The 20,155-nt window shown below is 47.1% G+C and overlaps 1 protein-coding gene across 1 annotated transcript in view; it reads right to left on the bottom strand.

Moving 5' to 3' along the window:
• Positions 1-8,575: 8,575 nt before the first annotated feature.
• Positions 8,576-20,155, bottom strand: part of CAPN13 (calpain 13) — an 86,080-nt gene continuing 74,500 nt past the window's right edge. Inside the window, exons 20-23 of the mRNA XM_017501943.2 lie at positions 18,254-18,382; positions 17,135-17,190; positions 16,543-16,597; positions 8,576-9,033 (exon numbers count right to left, since the gene is read on the bottom strand). Of these exons, the coding sequence (XP_017357432.1) occupies positions 16,571-16,597; positions 17,135-17,190; positions 18,254-18,382 (212 nt within the window). The 3' untranslated portion in view covers positions 8,576-9,033; positions 16,543-16,570. The remainder of the gene's footprint in view (positions 9,034-16,542; positions 16,598-17,134; positions 17,191-18,253; positions 18,383-20,155) is intronic.

The raw sequence follows: 20,155 nt of genomic DNA, 5'->3' as shown, positions 1-20,155 counted from the left end.
ACGCAGCCTCCCCGCAGACCTGTGCCCCCACATACGCAGCCTCCCCGTAGACCCTGTGCCCCCACACACGCAGCCTCCCCGCAGCCAGCATCCCATGCACGCCAGAGTGGCACATTTCATACAATCAGTGAATCTGTCTGCACAGCACAATCACTCACAGGCCGGAGGATTTTCTTCACTCTTGGTGACATACATTCTGTGGGTTTTGACAGGTGGCAGTATTTTTAAATGCCCAGTTGACAGAGGAGAACAGGTAGGCCCAGAGGTTAGGGCCAAGATTGAACAGCCAGGAGGTAGGTGGCAGGGATGGAGCCTTCCATGGATGGAGGAGGAGCTTCATGCTAACAAGCTGTCTCGGTCCCAGCGTCCCATGGAAAGGTCAATATTGCACCTGGTTTCCCAAATGAAAATCAAATAGGGCACATGGACCTGCTCTAGGGTTGCAATGGCTCCAACAGAGTTAAAATTGATTCATATTTGTCAGGCTGGGAAATGGGAGAACCAGGCTCCAGGACCTCCTGGCCTATTGCCTGGCAGCTCCTTTAAGCATATTTTTGGACAGGCCGTGCTGCGTCCTACAGAGGACGCAGGTGACAGGCGCAAGCTGGCCCCTGGAGATCACCCTGGGCAAGACGGAGCTGCTGCTCTTGAGGCGCTCGTAGCCTGGTGGGGTTACAGGGGCATCTGAGCTTGTTTGGCCTGGAGTCAGCCCACGCTCACCAAGATTTTCTGCTTAGTGCACTGGTTGGGCAACATGGTATAGAAGAATTTATAGGACTGAACAGCCTGGCACTTGAGACATTTCTGAATTTTCCCCCTTTATAGATGTGAGTTTATGGCCAGCCATTTCTACAGGGACTTGTGACAGTTGATCAGGTATTCTAACATAGATGGGGTGACAATTATGATGGAGATGGATCACTGTTCCTTTCTAAGGCACTATTTGGGCTTCCTGTCAATCTTTCTCACTCTTATCTCTAGACTTCTAAGCCCTCCCCAGCCCAGGGCAGCAGATGCTTACCCTCTCCTGAGACTGGCTGGCTCTCCCTTGATCAGGCATGTCTGGGCCAGGAGCTGTCTTCCTCTCCCAGGGCTGTGTGGACCAATGGAAAGAGCACGGCTTTGGGGTACAACTAACCCCCGCTCTGCCCTTTGTGTCTTCATGGCCTGAGGCAAGACCCTCTGTTTCCTTATCTGAGCGTTCTGGTATTCATCCCTTAAGGGCTGGAGATAATGAAGCCTAATTCTTGTCACAGGACAGGTTCTCAGAAGCTGGTGGCTCCCACCCTGAGCTAAGTGAAGTTACCTCTTGCATGCTCTCACTCTGAAATACCTCCTGTCCAAAAAATGCCTACAGGGGCTGCCAGCCTAGGGGGTCCTAGAGCCTCGTCCTCCCATTTCCCAGCCTGACAACTATGAATCAATTTCACCTCTGTTAGAGCCATTGCAGCTTATCACCCATGAAGCAGATCCATGTGCCCTATTTGATTTTCATTTGGGAAACCAGGTACCATATTGACCTTCTCATGGGGGGCTGGGGCCAAGAGAGCTTGTTAGCATGAAGCCCCTCCTCCACGCACCAAAGGCTAGGCAGCACCTCACTTTCCACACCTAGCCCAGTAGAGACTGGTGCTCTTCTCCTGCAGTATGCTAGAGTCCTCTGGGGAGTTTATTAAATGCAGATTCTAAGTCCCCCGACATCTACTAAATTGGACTCTGCAGAGGTAGGCCCAGAAAACTATTTTCACCAACTTTCCCAGTGATTCTGGCTTGAGAATCACTACCTTAGAACACCTGCGGGGCATCTGCCTCACTGCCTCTCCAAGACAGAGTCCAGGAATCAATGCTGGGAAGGTTTATGTGACTTACTAGAGAAGAGGTTGGGAGAGGGAGAAGAAAATTTTACTGTCCTTAACCCTTTACAGTGACAGGTACTGCTAGCTTGATGTAGAAGCACATATTCTTTATTTTTTTATTTTTATTTTTTTTGAGACAGAGTCTGTTGCCCAAGCTAGAGTGCAGTGGCATGAACTCAACTCACTGCAACCTCTGCCTCCTGGATTCAAGTAATTCTCCTACCTTAGTTTCCAAAGTAGCTGGGCACCTGCCACCATGCCCAGCTAATTTTTGTAGTAGAGACAGGGGTTCATGATGTTGATCAGGCTGGTCTTGAACTCCTGACCTCAGGTGATCTGCCCACTTCGGCCTCCCCTGGTGCTGGGATTTCCGGCTTGAGCCACCGTGCCTGGCCAGAAACACATACTCTAGAGTCATATGCCCATCAGAGAAGCATCAGCTCAGCACTGTTGCATATTTGAACGTATGCTAGCTGCATATTTGTCTCAGATTAATTATCCTAGCTGTTAGTGTTTTTTCAACATTAAAATGGGAATAATACCTGTTTCAAGGAATTATCAATAAGATTATCGGAGATTCATGCTGGAAATGCATAACACGGGGCTTGACACAAAGGTGTGCCTGTTACCAGTTTATTGCCCCTCAACTGCAAATCCACATTTCTTTGCCCTACTTTGTAACGCTGGAGCTGGACCCCGTAAATCTTTTGTCAGTTGTTGCAATGTTAGACTATGTCAGTAGAGGGTGCTAGAGGGCCACTGCAAGGTATAGCAAGAGGACCAGCTCCTCCTCCCGGCTCTAGTGTGCCTTTTTTTCTCCCACAGGGCAGTTGCCCCAGCAGGGGGAAATCCAAACGGTGCTTTCTCCAGTGATTTTCTCCAGCATCCAGCAGAGGGGCCTCTTGGGCTCCAGCTCGTTCACTGGCACCCAAGTGAACTTCTCCACTGCCCAGTGCTCTGCAGTCACAGTCTCTCCTACAAGGTGGGACTCTCATCCACCCTCTGACTTCCTTCTTTGGGTGATCTTCCCAAACCTAGAGGTTGCAGCTGCTTCCTGCTCTTACTATTCCTGTATTCCTTAGAGTCCTCTTTTGCCCGTTTTAGAAGTCAACACCTTTTACTAAATAATAGCTTTTTTTTTTTGAGACGGAGTTTCACTCTTGCCACCCAGGCTGGAGTGTAGTGGTGTGATCACGGCTCAATGCAACCTCCGCCTCCCTGGTTCAAGCGATTCTCATCTCAGCCTCCCAAGTAGCTGGGACTATAGGGACCCACCCCTATGGCAGGCTAATTTTTGTATTTTCAGTAGAAACGGGGTTTCACCATGTTGATCAGGCTGGTCTTGAACTCCTGACCTCAGGTGATCCACCCACCTTGGCCTCCCAAAGTGCTAGGATTACAGCATGAACCACCGCACCCAGCCTGTAATTTTTTTATGTTAAATTTTCCTTATTCGAATTGCTGTTGTGATTTTTGTCTCTTGACTGGACTGTGTTATATAGCAGATGTTTTAAAATAATATTTCACTTTCTCTCCACCTCTAGAAAAGTTTTTTTTTTGGAGTCTTGCTCTGTTGCCCAGGCTGGTGTGCAGTGGTGTGATCTCCGCTCACTGCAACCTCTGCCTCCCGATTTCAAACAATTGTCCTGCCTCAGTTTCCCAAGTAGTAGGGATTACAAGCTATGTCACCACACCCAGATTATTTTTATATTTTAGTAGAGACAGGGTTTCACCATGTTGGCCAGGCTGCTCTTGAACTCCCGACCTCAAGCAATCCACCCACCTCAGCCTCCCAAAGTGCTGCTATTACAGGTGTGAGCCACTGAGCCTGGCCCAGAAAAACATTTTTACATATGTCATTTAATGGCAAGGGAAAATGACCACACCCCACCAGAAACTATGGCAGCTCTGAGGGGTGTAGCAGACAAATGATTGCCTCCTTTGAGGGCTCGCAGAGTATGAACAATACACACTTCCTGGCCATGGTCTGGGGAAAGCCACGTAGGGTAGGGGTGAGGTAACGAGCACAGCCTCACCCAGCATTTTCGTGGTTGGCGTATCAGAAGGCACCAAGGTCTACTGTAGAAACTGCAGTACTGACAGGTGACATTTTGAGAAAGACTCATAAACACAGACCAAACACTGCTGATAAGAAACAGGATTCAAGAAGCAGAAAGCCGGCCAGGTGCAGAATAATCCCAGCACTCTAGGAGGCTGAGGTGGGTGGATCACCTGAGGTCAGGAATTTGAGACCAGACTGGCCAACAGGTGAAGCCCTGTCTCTACTAAAAATACAAAAATTAGCCTGGCGTGGTGTCAGGCACCTGTAATCCCAGCTACTTGGGAGGCTGAGGAAGGAGAATTGCTTTAACATGGGAGGCAGAGGTTGCAGTAAGCCCAGATCACCCCATTGCACTCTAGCCTGGGAGACAAGAGCGAAACCCCGTCTCAAAAAAAAGAGAAAGAGGCAGAAATCTCAGCTCTTTTAAGTTAAGAATCATATGGAACTCAGGAAAGACCCAACAGGCTCAGCCACTATGTCCCCAGCTGTGCTAAACTGGGGTGAGCACTTGTGCCCTCTGGGGGAGGTTTGAAAGCCTCAACCTACAGCTTCCCTTTCCATCCTTTGTAGTTTGTGGGGTGTCCATATAGGGAGTAAAGTGTGCTAAGAAGAACCATTGCATTGTTCTTTAGGGATATTTGAACCCGACAGACCCCAGCAACAGGGCAAGATTCTGTTGCCCAAAGTGGGCAAAACCAGGTGAACTGTCCCCTGCCACCAACAGAAAGTTAGCTCCCCCAAGCTTCATTCTCACTGGTTTTGTTACTTTCTCCTACCTGAGCGGCTAGATCAGAGGCAGCCCTTGGCTATAACATCTGTGGTTGATGGCCTGGCTGTGTGGTCCTGCCTCGCAGCTTCGTGGAAGTGGATGTGTAAACGGGAATGTGCACGATTGTGTGGGTGGAACCCCAGGGTCCCAGTGCTGAACTCTGCTCCTGTTCCTACCTGGTAGGGATATCCTGTCCTCCACATGGGCCTAGGACCCCCAACTATAAGTTATAAGCCACAGCAGTGTCTCAGAGGACAAGGGAATTAGAAGGAAGGACTTTAGCAGTCAGACCAAACCCACAATTGGAGGAACTAAGGTCAGACAGAGGGGCTGTTGCAAGACTAAGATGCCAACGGAGGCCCTGCCCTACTCACACTATGGTTTGATGTTGCCAATTTAGCCATAGGGAGGGCCTGACTTCGGGCAAACTCCTTGCTTGCAGTGAGGAGCAGCCGGCTTGAGCAGTGATTAGTGGAGATGGCCACTAGGTGTCACTGTCTCACCATTATCTGCAGCTGCACAGTGGCCTGATGTTACCTCCCCAAGGCAATGTCGCTGCTGGCTAACCACCAACCTCAGGTGGGTGAAAGGAGTTTTTAATCTTCATTGTCACAAGCATCATAAGCGAAGCAGCAAATCCCAGGCCGAGGAAGGAGAGCACTGTTTGACTTACTGCCCCGGAGAGCATGGGTCTCAGCAGAGCTGCTGGTGCAGAATTGGAGGGGCTCTTTTTTCTGGCTAAGCGCTGTTTCTTGCTGATGTTTGTGGAGTAGAATCTGTTAGGAACTGGATCCCCAGGTTTGTGACATAGAAGGAACCTTAGAAATCTGCAAGCCCAGCCCCTTCATTTTTAGAGAAGGAAGCCCAGGAGAGAAGGCCATTTCCCCAAGGCACACAGCTGGATGTAGGCAGAACCGGGTCTTGAACCTTAGACTCCAGAGTCCTCACCCAGTGCTCTGTCCACTCCACCGTGCTGCCCATCTTTACACCACATGTGCTCATTCATTCATTCCCTTAATATCTATTGAGCACTTACTACAGGCTCAGTACATAGGTGGGGAAGTCGCAGGGGCTCGAACAGAGGTGAAATTGATTTTATTTGTCAGGCTGGGAAATGGGAGAACTAGGATCTAGGATCCCTGGGCCTCTTGCCTGGCAGCTCCTTTAGGCATAAGCCATGGCAGAGTCTCAGAGAACAGGGAGTTATAAAGAATTTAGGGGCCAGGCAAAGCCGCCAGTTGGAGAATCTGACAGCCGAGCGTGGTGGTGGGTGCCGGTAATCCCAGACAGAGAGGCAGCTGCAAGCCAGGAGATTACAACCCAGGCCCTTCTCTACTCACACTGTGGGTTAATGTTGCCAATTTAGCCATAGGGAGAGCGTGACTTTGTGGATGAATGGAATTGGAAACTCTTAAAGAGGCAAGATGACATGGCACGTCAGTGCCCAGGGATCACAGCTGGGGCCAGATTCCTTCTTTTTGGTCCAGAGTACTTGTCAAGCTCATCTAATCTTTATCCAAACAATAGTAAAAGTGAGAATAGGATTCAGACCAAGATGAAGTCAGGTGAAGCTGACGGAGCAATTCTACAGCTGTGGCAGCTTGGATGGTGCATGCTCTGGCTCTGGCTGGGCTACCTGGAGGCTCCACCTTCTGTGGCCCACCCTGGGTGGGCAGGTAGGAATCTTTGGACCGTGCAGGAAGCAGCAACAATTCTGACCATCAGGGGCAGTGTTTCATCACATTCCAATTGGTCAATGAGCCTATTCTCCAAGGCAGAAGAAAGTAAATGTTTAAGGGACAGGGAGTTGTTTAAAATGAGTGTTTACGTGTAGAAAAGAGAAAGACACATTAGCCTGGACTTAACATTGCTGTCTCAAAGGCAGGCATTTTATCATTTTGCCTGTCTTGAGTGGGTATATCGTTGACACAGTTGCAAAATTGTCCACGTCAGCCCAGCGCGGTGGCTCACACCTGTAATCCCAGCACTATGGTAGGTCAAGGTGGGCGGATCACCAGAGGTCAGGAGTTCAAGACCAGCCTGGCCAACATGGTGAAACCCCGTCTCTACTACAAATACAAAAATTAGCTGGGTGTGGTGGTGGGTGCCTGTAATCCCAGCTACTTGGGAGGCTGAGGCAGGAGAATCACTTGAACCCGGGAGATGGAGGTTGCAGTGAGCCGACATCGTGCCACTGTATTCCAGCCTGGGCAACAAGAGCAAGACTCTGTCTCAGAAAACAACAACAAAAACAAAACAAAAAATTGTCCCTATGTCCAACCCCCTTTCACATGACCCTTCTCCTGTGATCCAGTTTCTCTGAGATTGGGAAGTCCTCTGGGGTCATCTGGTGGCCTCAGAAAGGAGAGCCTAGAACCTGGTTAGAAATGCCTCGTCTGTGCAGCCCTAAGGCAGACCACTGTCCCCTCCTCTGTCCTCCACCAGGCGGCAGGGTCACGCCCATTAACCATTCTGCACCCGTCTTCTCAGACACAGCTATCACCAGCTTTGCCACAGCCGGGTGCCACTGCTGAACTCATTATTGACCATTCTGCTGAGATATTAAGCACTTTGGCTTGGCTGGGGAATTGTTAATCAACAACCTTGTCAGAGTGATGGATTCTTCTACGATTATTGCTTAATTAGCTTGTTTAGAGGTAAAAATCAACGAGGCCATCAGTTCTCTGGGGACTAGGAGGTAGTAGAAAGGGATCTTGGTGATATCCCAGGGAGCCTCTGACCAGAGTAGACCTTAAGCTTGCAGGCACAAAAGAGCTTGGGATGACACGTTGTTGTGGCAGCAAATTGTGCAGGTGGACTGGACTTTCTACCCGGATGTCCGGGCGAAGGTCAACTTTGAATCCTGTAGGAAATGGCTCACTCGTTCTTCTAGATTTTCCCTCTTCTTAGAGTCTCTGTTGACCTGCCAGTCCCAGGATCTTTAGACATTAGGTTTTTTTTTCTTTTATTTTCTGAGACAGAGTCTGTCTCTGTTGCCCAGGCTGGAGTACAGTGGCGTGATCTTGGCTCACTGCAACCTCTGCCTCCCAGGCTCAAGCAATTCTCCTGCCTCAGCCTCCTGAGTAGCTGGGATTACAGACACCCGCCACCATGCCCAGCTAATTTTAGTATTCTTAGGAGAGACGGGGTTTCTCTGTGTTGGCCAGGCTGGTCTCAAACTCCTGACCTTGTGATCTGCCTACCTTGACCTCCCAAAGTGCTGGGATTACAAGCATGAGCCACCACGCCTGGCCTTAGACGTTAGGTTTAACTCCAAAGTCCATGCTTACCACCATGGCCATCTATCCTGGCTAACCACACAGGGGACTGGGAGGCAAAGTGACCTGTCCCAAACTTTGCTGTGTGTCTGACTCTCTGGCTATTCAAAAGCCTTAGCAAGAGGAGTTGAACTCCTTGAGCAGGTAGCTAATCTACTTGAAATGACTTTGAAGACTTTGCAACAGTCCCTGTGGATGAGGTCACTTGGCTGTGTGTTTGCTACTAGCATAGAGCATGCAGTCACTTCTGAGCGCTGCCCTCACTCCTGGCATGGGTGAGAGGGTGATGATGCAGCCCTGTCCACACCATCCTGTCCTCCGACCGCGCCACTCAGAAAGTCCCACTCAGCAAGCTTCCCACTTTTCTATCCTTTTGACGCACCCATTTGCAAGGATTCCCTCACTGCGTTGATGCTTCCAGAAATGAGCTTTCCAACTGCAAATTCTTCGGAGTAGGCTCTGGCCCGATTATGCTGTGGCATCTCTTCCATCCTCTGTGGACCTAGCCTTTTTGAGACACCCAGTGACCGCAGCATGGACGAGGAGGGAGCGAGGGAGGCATCTGCCTTGCTGGCTGCCTTTCCTCTTCCCCAAATCTGAGTGAGAGACCTTTATGGAAAACATGTTTTATTTTTGCCATTTGGTTGTGAAATCATCAGGATTCAGACATAAGAAAGTATAATTATTCTGCAAACACCCAGCAGGCAGCTCCCGTGTCATCCACAGCACCTGAGGGTGGGCAAACTGGCTCATTCTGGCTCTTCCAAGAAATGAATCCAACTGGTGACAGGGCAGTCTGAGGCAACTTCTCCTTTCCCACAGGGAGACATCTCCTGCTTCATTTTCCAGGGCAACGTAGGCTGAGCACACCCCAAAGTGCTCCGATGAGCTGCTTGGTGGCCACAGGCTTACCAGGGCCTGGGCCAGGCGAGGACCGAGCCCAGGCTGTTGGAAAACAGCTTGGACTCCGTTTCACACAGAGCCGGTTTAGATGTATCACAACGACAGGGGGCAGCACAGCCTCTTAGAATGAGAGCCCGATTCTTGAGTGATCACTGGGAGCTTGTCCTAGAGAAAAGCATGGAGGCGCAAATGCAGAAAGCCCGGGGTGAGTAAAGGAACTTCTTCGAGTGACCGCAGAAGCAGGTCTCCTTTCCTACAGATGTTGTTCTGGATCATCCCACAGCAGAGGAAGCAATGGTACTTCTTGCTGGCAAGGCTGACAGACCCCAACATGCCCGTGGCCCCTTAATAGATGGGAATGACCCTACTCCATTCTTCAAAATTCCTCAAAAGGCACCCCCCACCTGTCCTGCCCCAAGCTTGAGGTCATATCATAGCCCATCTGGCACCCTGAGTGCTGGCACTGGAGTGGAGGGAATCTTGGGGAAGGGATGTTCCCTCCATCTCTGGGCAGGTTGGAAAGGCTGAGGCCAGGGGTTGCTACAGTAACAAGAGCCCTGAACTCTGTCCCAGCTGAGCTCCAGATGGCTGGTTTTGGGCTTCTGCAGGCAAAGGAGTGGTTCTTCTCAAGTACAAGGGGCTTGGATTAAAGTGACATTCGTGCACAGACATGTTCTTGCAGTAATCAGCCAGCTGCCCTACCCATGGGGTCAAGAGGCCTCAACTCTTCTTCCCTGTCTCATTCCTCCTCTCTTGAACCCTCAACTCCTGTCTCTCAGACTACTTGCTAGTTTGACTATTTATTTTTTTCATAAAAGTTCAGTCCAAGATACATAATTTAAAAATTCAAATAGTACTACAAGGCACGAAGGAAAAATGGCAGCTTCTTGTCCCATTTCTATCCTTAATTCCCATACCTAAACTCTTTCTTCTGATGTTTACCTCCATATTTCTAGGTAAAATGCTTATGCAGTTAATTCTTGATTTGTCAATTTTAAATGCCCATTGACTTCTTATGACGGAAGACGGGGCAGTTGCTCCTCACTCACTTTCATGTCCACATCTTCCCTCCTTCCATCTTTCTAATGTATTTATATCACATTTTTGTTAAATCAATATTCCAGTTTTATTTTACTACAATTTATATGTACTGTTCGCTGCTGATTGAAAAAGTACTCTAGGATCACATTTTCCTTCTTCTATAACTCTTTACTTTTGCAAGAGTTAATAACCACCTCATCTTTTTTTCTGCTTAGTTTAAGTCATTATTCTACTAATTCTTCCAAAGCTCTCCAGCAGAATTTCAAAATCATTCTGAACATTATTTTTCTGTAATTAAGCAATCTGATCAATGACTGCTTCCATTTTTCCCAAAGGTCGTCCCTCCAGCTCCCCTCAGGATGGCTCACTCTCTTGCTCTGCTGCACAGCACTGGTCCTTGGACTTGCCTGCCTCTGTCCAGTGTTGGATCTTCTGTTTCCTAGATTCCAACTCTTCCTCCTCCTTGGTTTATGCCCTTGGAATGTACATGTCAGTTCCCCAATTGGATACATTTTTCTTCCAAAGCCAGCTCCAGAAGCCTGGACACCCTGGCATCTCAAGGTGCCTGGTAACTAGCAGGTGTATGCTTGCCAATGGTGTTGGGAGTTTTCACATCACCAGAGGCACACACAGACTCACAAGTCTCAACTCACAAGTATAAGAGAGTTTAACTTAAACTCTGAGAGTTCTATCTGCCCCAGGGTGTCAGTCTGCAACCCAACGCCTAGCCAGGTATCCCAAAAGGAATCTGTTTGGATGAACAGGATGAGATGAGATGGGAGAGATGGATTTACTAGGCTAGAAGCAGACTCACCCTGCAGAAAACTGTTGTTGGTCATCAGTAAGACCAGGGCCACTGCTGTCAGATTTCACCTAAATCCTGCAGACTAAGAGAGGTGGCTTTTCCTCTGGATGATGTGTTTTTATACAGTGGGAAATTGTTATAAATACCAATTTTGTTAGAATAAGGCATTTTACTGGCATATTGACAGTAAATCAACACGGATGTAGATGACATTAGCTAGACAAACTCTCAGCAGGGTGTAATTTGCTGGGTATTAAACCCCTAGACTCTGAAATCAATTAAAATCAATATGATCCCAAGTGTCCAAGGAGCACAGACCAATGAACTAATTATTAGCATTCTTTCAAGTCTGAACTTTATATTTTAATATAGGTATTGCCTGCAATGTGACAACAAGGCATATACTTTGTTCAAAGTAAATGTATATGATGGGAAGACAGCAAGAGGAGTTCAGCCCAGTTGCATATATCTGTGTCCCAATCTGCTAGGTCAGAGGAGAGCAGATGGGCTGCAGATGACCAGAGAGAGCAACAGAAGTATTCTCACAGTGAAAGTATACCTCGACTTGCCCAGTGAAGCCAAGGGCAGATAGAAGACCTCTCGCACACAGTCTGCAGGGAGTGACCTGGAAACAAAGTAGACTGGTGATGGAGTTCCAATAACCTTCATCTTTGGGGAGAAGCTCACTTAACTTAGGACAAAGCCTTTGCTTGCTCCAGTGACACTTTGTAACACAGAGGATCCAGTGAGCAAGGAGAGGGACTTCTCTGGATTGAATCCTGGCTAAAAAGAAAAGTCTTTTTGCTGACCTCGGAGTGTTAGAACTCCTAGAAGAAAGAAACTTTATAATAGCAAAGTAATGGAATATTGGATAGAATTGAAGAGACCTGGACACTTTCAACTTTTTCAAAAAAGTGAGGGAAATTTTCAAAGTTTTCAAAAAAGTGAGGGAAAACTAGGCCTTCATAAGATAATATGGATCATGATGCGTTAGAGATAATAACAAGATAATGTGGACTATCTGCCTCCCAGCACACCTGAGGGGAAGGAAATAGACCACAGCTAAAATAGCAGGAAGATGAGGGTGTGAGCTAATATTGATGAACGTTGGGATGAGAAGAGAACAAAACAAAGGAAGATAGAAACCTGAAAGAACAATTTCTTTCAGTTATTTGGAAAAAAGTTACCAACTAGCTTCTTTATGGTAGGTGTTTCGCTCTGTGCTAAGGAAATAGCAACAAACAAGACACAGCCAGGCTTATAGTCTAGCAGAGAATACTGACATCAGGCATGTAAGGAAAAGTGTGTTAACTCAGCCAGCTACAAATAGAAGAGAACTTCCTCAAACTGGCAAGTGGCATCTATGAAAAACGTCATCATATTTAATGGCAAAAGACCGGGTGTTTTCTCCCAAGATCAGGAATGCAAGGCTGTCTGCTTGTTTCACTTCTATTCCGCAGTGTATTAGGGATTCTAGCCAGGACAATTAGGTAAGAAAAAGAAATAAAAAGCATCTATACTGGAATAAAAAAGTAAAACTCTCTTTACCTGCAGATACACAATTTTTGAATATATAAAATTCTAAGGAAGCCCTTTAAAAATATTAGAACTAACAGACAAGTTTAGCAAGATTGCAGGATATAAGATCAATATAAAAATAATTTTTCGCTATATACTAGCAAGGAAAATCTTAAAATAATATTAACAGTTTCATTTAAAATTGTGTCCCAAAATACAATAGTTAGGAATAAATTTAACAAGGAAAGTGTAAGACTTCTACACTGAAAACTGTAAATCATTGTTCAAAAAAATTCAAGAAGATCTATAAAAATGAAGAGACACATAGACCAAAAGATTTTATATTGTGAAGATGGCAATATTCCCCAAATTTACCTTTAGATTTAATGTAATCTCTATCAAAATCCCAGAAACTGATAAGCTGATTCTAAAATTTATATGTAAATGCAAGGAACACAGAATAGCCAAAAGGGTCTTGAAAAGTAAAACAAAGTTGGAAAATTCACACTTCCAGATATCAAAACTTACTATAAAATTTTAGCAATCAACACACTGTGTTAGGTATAAGCTACACATATAAATCAATGGGACAGAAAGGAAAGTCAATAAACTCTTATATTAATTTTTGAAAAGAATTCCAAGACAATGAAACAGGAGAATGAATAGTCTTTTCAACAACTGGTGCTGGGACAAATGAATGAATGCAAAAGAATGAAATTAGAGCCCTACTTCACAGCACATAAAAAATTACCTCAAAATGCCTCAGAGACCTAAGTGAAAGAGCAAAACTCTAAAACTTTTAGAAGAAAAACAGGAAAAAATAGTTTTGAACTTGGGTTAGGCAATGATTTCTCAGCTATACCACCAAAATATATGACAAAAGAAAAAATAAGTTTATCTAATTAGACTTCATCAAATTTAAAGACTCATATACTACAGATGATAGCATCAAAAAACTGAAAAGACAGCCTACAGAAGGGGAGACAAAATTTGCAAATCACATATATAAGGAATCAGTATCTAGAATATACAAAGAACACCAACAACTCCTCAGTAGTAAAAACATAAATAATCCAGCTTAAAAATGGATTAAAAAACCTAAATGAACATTTCTCCAAAGAAGATATACAAATAATCCATGTGCACTGAGAAGATGATAGAAATCATTAGTCATGAAAATGCAAATCAAAACCACAGTGAGATGTCACTGCACACTCTCTAGGACTGCTGTAAAAGACAGACAATGAGAAGGGTTGCTGTGGCTATGGAGAAACTGGAATTCTCATTTGCAGCTGGTGGGAATGTAAAATGGTATAGCTGCTTTGGAAAGCACTTTGGTGGTTCCTCAAAAAGTTACAAATAGAGTTTCCATATTATTTAGCAGTTCCACTCATAACTATACACCCAACTGAAATGAAAATACGTGTTCCCCCAAAAATGCGTGCACAAACATTCATTGCAGGATTAGTAATAGTCAACCCTAGAAACAATCCACATGTCTATCAACTGAGGAATAGATGAATAAAATGGGGTATAGCAACAATGAAATTGTATTTGGTACTTAAATGGAATTAAGTACTGGTACATGCTACAGCATGGATGAATCCTGACAACATTGTGCTAAGTGAAAGAAGCCAGCCATAAAGGACCACGTGTTGTATGAATCCACTCATATGAAATGTCCAGAATAGGTAAACCTATAGATTTAGAAGGTAGATTGGCGGTTGCTTCAGGCTAGAGGGTGGGACACAATTGGGGAGCAAGTGCTAGATGGGCATGGGGTTTCTCCTTGTGGTGATAAAAATGTTCCAAAAATCATACTGCGGTGATGGTTGCACAACTCTGACTATGCTAAAAGCCACTGAACTCTAAATGAGCGAACGGTACAATGTGTGAATTATATCTCAATAAATTTCTTTAAAAGAAGGAATGGGCAACAATCAAGTGTATGTTGAATGTTATGAATGCGGAGGGGTGATATGTGAGTAACATGGGAGCCCATAACATGGGAACCCAACTGGGCTAAGGCATAAAGGATCAGGAGTTTGGTGACTGATAGCCAAGACAGAGCATACAGTAAGGCCAAAGTTTTGAGGCTGGGAAAAGCATGGAAAATAGAAGAAAGTAAAGATGGAATGGTGTGGTGGGAGTAGAGAGAAGGAAAAAGAGCCACAATTTGTGCTTAGATGGTGGGCAGGGGCAGAGGAGGCAGGCTCTTGTGGTCCATGTTAATGACACCAGATTTTTCCTGCGAGCAATGGGAAGACCTTGAAGGGTTTCTAAGCCTGGAGAATGTAATGATTGGATTTGAATTTTTAAAAGTGTGGTCCGGCTGCAGGAAATTGATTTGAGGGATACAAGTGGATATAGGAAAATCAGATAAGGAGGCCATGTGAAAGTCAGGGAGAGAGACGACGTTGAAGAAATCTGAACGGAAGCAGTTAGGGAGAGTGGGAAGTGAGAACATGAAGACGATGAGCTCTTCTGTGATATTTAGTTGTAATGAAAGGAAAGAGTTGGAGCTTAGCTGGAAGGGTAGGAGATGGAAGAAATTTAAAAGATACACATTTTTAAATGGGAGTTAAATGACTCCAGAAGACAGAGACAGGTTTAGTATTCAGAAGACAGAAGAGAGAATTCATTCAATTAGGCCCTTGAGAAGGTAAAGGGTAATGAGATACAGAACATTCTTAAAGGGATGTGCTCTCTAACATAGCAGGAAGAAGCGGGGGAAATGGTTACAGAGGAAGGTGGGTTTGTAGATTTGGAGGTAGAACTTCTTCACAACTCCTGCCTCCGATTCTGCAAAGCAACCCACGAGCCAAGAATGAGTGAATGTTCTTTAATGATGTGATTAATGAGGAAGCTAGGGAAGCACTCCTGGGGGTGATGATAGGCATTAATGAAAGAAACCGAAGTAAACACAACCATGCATCTAATATTATACTTCCTTCTGACATATTTTTCAAAAATAGGAAGGGTGGAAACATTTGTTAAGAGAGAATCGGGACCCTGTACTGGAGAACAGATAATAAGAGAGGATCCAGTTATTTTTGAAAGTTTAGGCCTTCAGGCCCTATGTATCCAATTAGCTTAAAGATACAATAGAAGAGTCATGTTTGATATTAGAAATCATGCAGATTGGAACAGGCACAATAAAACTGGAAATAACTAAATGTTCTATTTTAAAAAGGAGTGAAAGGAGAACTCAAGGAAATATAGTTGGGTCAAATTATGAACTCTGCAGTATTTGTTAATTACGATCACTGGAAAGCATCAAACGTTCATCAGGAAATATTTTTGCCAAAACATTATTATTTATGGAGACACTGTCTGTCTCTTGACTTCGAGGTAGATGAATGGGAGATTAAATACTGTTTACAAAAACAGAGTTTTAGGTGATATTGATCACAGCTGACTGCATGGAGAACTGTATACTGTATACTTTGAAGGTACATTGGCACCTAGAGAATGGTCACCAGGAGGTCTGGATGGAAATCCAACAGGAATAACTAAAGAAGACAGGCTTTGGGCAAAACAGTAAAGTTATTCTCAAGTATTTGTAGGCCAGACATGTCTAGTATTTTTTTCTACAGTGGTCCAGAGAGTAGAGCTAGAAGTATGAGTAGAAAGTTTCAGGGAAGTAGATGATTGCCTCTAGATAAGAAATACCTAACACTCGGAGAGGCCCAACAATGGGAACCACAGCATCTTGAGCGCCCCAGTCCTAAAAGATTCTAGAAGACTGATGGGGCTTCTGCTACAGCAGGGTTGGGGTGTGGACTAAGTAACTCCAGGGTCTGTTCCAGGAAAATGAAAGTAGAGGAAAAGACATGAGTGTTAATTCTTCAGCACACTCATGCCAGAGGGATAAACACTGATGCCTACAGATGTCCATAATCTGTCCAAAGCAGCACAGTGAGACAATGGTACAGCTGGGGCTAGAGCCCGCTCTTCTCTCCCCAAGGCCTGACCGTTTCTGTTGCTCTACCCCATTCCATTTCTCTTGCCTTTCCCGTGCTGAAAGATCACCTGTTATCTCTGAAACTTCAGTAAAGAATGCCAAACCCTCAGTCATGCTTTTCAAACCACTCCATTCCATAAAGGTCCACGGGTCGACACTCTGCATGAAATCTGCAGCGCTGGCCTTGAAACTCAAAGGCCTTGAGCAGCTAAGCCTTGGTTCACTTAGGTAAGGGTCTGTCAGCCCTGGGGAGGCTCTCCCAAGGAGAGTCTTATGTGCAGTTCCTGGAGAAGAAGGGAGAATCACGCTCGCAGGGGGAAAAGATTCCAAAGCTACCATATGTTACCTGAGCCGTGGGGTCTGTTCTCTTTGCTTCAGTTGTACATGACCAGGTTCATCCACTGAAAAATAAGCGTAATCATTACAATTCTTTACACCTGTTAGCTTAATACAGAACAGGGCAAACGCGACCCTCCTCCCTCAGAAGACCTCCGTCCAGTCTCATCACCCCTTCCAGCTAATTCCAACCCAAGTGGTGTGTGGGGAGGTCTCACAGCACATCCTCTGCTACTCCCTGAAGAGCCAGGCAGAGTGAGACCTGTATCTGAGGTCGACCAGCTGGCTGGTCAGGGGCCTCTGAAACTCAATGGGAATACGTTTAATGTACAGCGAGCTCAGCGGGCTGTCCTGTTCCCTCCTGGATTTATGACTCCCACATAATCCTCTGCTTTATTAAGCTATTGGAAAAAAATAAAATCTGTCTGCCAAGATCCTAAAGCAGCCTGGCGGCCAGCGATATATAAGGCAGTAATTGGAGGTGGGGGAGACAGCTTGGCTGGCCTTTGACAGAGTGTTCAATATCCTCAGGGAGAAAAATGCCCCTGGAATCAATATCCTCGGGGAGAAAAATGCCCCTAGGGAGGGGAAGTCACCCTCACCTCCATTTCCGTCAGGTAGAGTCCTTTTCCATCCTTGGAGAGGTTGCGGAAAGTCTCTAGGGTAAAGAAGGGAAGGCTCTGATTGACTGAGGAGGAGGGAATCCGGGCAGCTCAGGGGAGGAGGGCCTGGGCCCATGAGAAGCTAAAGGCACAGGAGGTGGTTCTGTAAAGCAGCCCTGATGCCCCACGGCGTGTGCCTGTCGACCATCCTCATCCCTATCCAGCTGAGCTCTGCACGGGGTGGGTGGCTGGGGGCTGACCTCCTCAGAGGGGCTCGGCGCCTGCTCCGCCCACACGCCCCTCCCTCTCCCGGCTTCTATGTACTCCACGCCCCTGCATCCATCCACACTAGGCCCTGGGGATGTGAAGCCTTGTCATTCTTTCAGTGCTTCAATTTGGGTTCCTCCCCCGTGCAACCAACTGAGAACTGTGTGGGGGCCAAGGCTTGTGCCTCGGGCTTCTCTTTTACCCTCCAGAGCCCTAGCCTCTCAATCCTTCTGCCCAGCTCAGAGCTGCAGGGTTTGCAGCGGCACCTCGTGGCAGGGCAGTGAGAGGATTATGAGTGGGGAGGAGTCTGGCCTCTCTCCCGCAATCACAGCGGCCCCACTATGGCCTGGGGTCTTACACTGGATTTCATTAAAAACAAAGGGTCATGCTGCTAAAACGGGTGGCAACCTCTCTGCCCACACAGTTGGATTTCTGAAGCCTGGGGAGGGGCCTCCTGCTCCCACTTATTCACTTGTGTGTGACAGTCCTTCAGCAAAGACCAAAATCCTTCATTACATAACTGAAGAGCTGGTTTCAATGATAGACACAACCTGGAGAGGGGGACAGCCTGATTTCAATTAGCCTTGTTCCTGAGAGAGGGGTTGGGCGGGGTGATGAGGAAAAGAGACTGGGGGTGGTGAACGGCAGTGGAGAGGGGGTGCAGAGGGAGCTGGTCATGCCATCTGCAGCCTTAGTTGGCACCTCACGCAGGCTGCCAGCCCATCCTGCTGCTGAGGCCTCACGCAGGCCTGGCGTGGGGTGGGATGGGGAAGGGGATGGCCGGTCCTCTCCTGCATTCTCCGGTCACTGCTAAGGTCTCTGGGATGCCCCCCTGCCCCCCGTGACACTTACTTGCCATGGCTTCAAGCCGCATCAGGAAGCAGACCAGGCTGGGGAAGCTGACCCTGCCGAAGCTGTCGCTGTACCTGAGGGTCACCAGATGCAGCACATCGCGGCTGACGCAGATTCCTCTAAGGAATTCTGGGGCCACAGGTGAGGCGTGAGAGGAGGCTAGGGCTGGGGCTGGGAGTTTCTGCTGCCTCTCAAGGTCTGAGAGGCCTGTTCAGAAGGCCCAGAAACCTCCCACCAACTCCTCCCACTCAGCCTCCTGCCTTCAGTGTCTTTCTTGTTGGTTGTTGGGCCCCAGGGACCTAGTTCTGGAGTCAGGCCAGAGAGCAAGTGAAGATACTGAAGATGGGGACACATCAGCCTTCACAGTCATCCAATCATTCCCACCTCAGGGGAGAGCTGCTGGGACACCTGGGGGTTGCTTCTAGCCCTGCCTCTGTCAAACCTCTCTCTTCTGATGACCTTGACAAACAACCTTCCTCCTCACCCCTAACTGCAGGTGGGTTGTGTATGGATGCTGCCAGTGTAGGTGGGAGTGGTCCCTGGAAGAAGGAGATGCAGTCCTAAGTCCATCCAGGGAAAAGACTGACCCTCGGGGGAGAACAGAACGCAGAAGGTGGCCTCAGGCAGGAGACTGGCGCCTTGTCATCCTGCGCTTCTAGTTATAAGCTCCGGGGAGGCGCTGACCTCACAGGGGCCAAGTGCACACTGGCACACAGTCAGGCTTTGCAAGACTTAGCAAGTAGAACCCTGCAAGCCAAACCATCCATCATGGGGACAAGCCTGGTGGCCTGCTGGCCTCCGGCAGCCAGAGACACGCGTGGTTTCTCTAGCGGAATTAATACAACATGAACTCGAATACCTTTAGATAGGCCTGGCCCTCTCCTGCTTGCCACGTTCCCAGTCACCTGTTTTCTGAGCTCCATCACCCCTTTCACTTACTTGCCTGGCTGCTGAAGGCTTTTGAGTTGAATTCAAACTATTTTCTATTTTTTTTTCTTTTATCATTCTGAAGTCATGAGTGAGGTCTTTTTGAAAGATTTCATCTTTAATGGATTCTTAAAGTGTGGCTCCCAGACCAGGGGCATGAGCATCCCCTGGGAGCTTGTTATACATGCCAATTCCTGAGCCCCACCCCAGACCTCCTGATCAGAAGAGCAGCAGTCTGTACCTTAACAAGCCCTGAAGGGGATTCAGAGGCAGCGCAGGCTTGAGAGTCCCAGCTGTATGTTATGAAGCGTTAAGAGGGAGGATCCAGGCTACTGCTGTGGGTAGCAGTCTGGTCTCCCTACCCTGTCTCCAGGCCAGGAGCCAGGGGAGGATGGATGATGGAGACTTTCCTTCTAGTGTTAACCTGGGGAAATGTGATTTTACTTTTTTTAAGGGAAGGTGGTCATTTCCTTGTGCAACCCTTTTGTGATCTGTTTTCCCTACTGGGACCATGGAACTAATGATTCTTGCCCTTCCCAGTTCTGAGGGTAGTCGAGACAGTCAAACGAGGTGACGCGAACAGAAGAGCTCAGTGAACCATGAAGCCCTTGCGCACCCTAAGGTATTATTATCATTATCCCAGGACCGAGAGCCTTTGCCTAGGCAGACAGATGCCATTTGATTTAATTGCGCCCCAAACCCTCTGTGAAGAGAGAGGAGAGAGATCAGCAGCCTGCCCGTGGGTATTTAACCCTGATGGCCCAGATACTGAGCTGGAAGCGCGTCTCGGAGATGAGCTTGATTCCTAGTAGGGCATCCATCACGCGGTGGCTATTTTCTCACAATTAGGGCTGTGCTCGGGAGGAAAGGCATCCGGAAAAATTGACTGGCATATGAGAACTCAGCCAGGGGCAACTATGCCTGAGTCTGCAACTCTGGAGCCCCCCAGGGTCAGTGTGAACTGGGGAGGACACG

Source organism: Cebus imitator, unplaced genomic scaffold, assembly GCF_001604975.1.
Source record: "Cebus imitator isolate Cc_AM_T3 unplaced genomic scaffold, Cebus_imitator-1.0 Scaffold286, whole genome shotgun sequence".
NCBI classification, from domain to species: domain Eukaryota; kingdom Metazoa; phylum Chordata; class Mammalia; order Primates; family Cebidae; genus Cebus; species Cebus imitator.
Note: the sequence above shows the minus strand (reverse complement) of the source record. Positions and strands in the feature narration are given on the sequence as shown.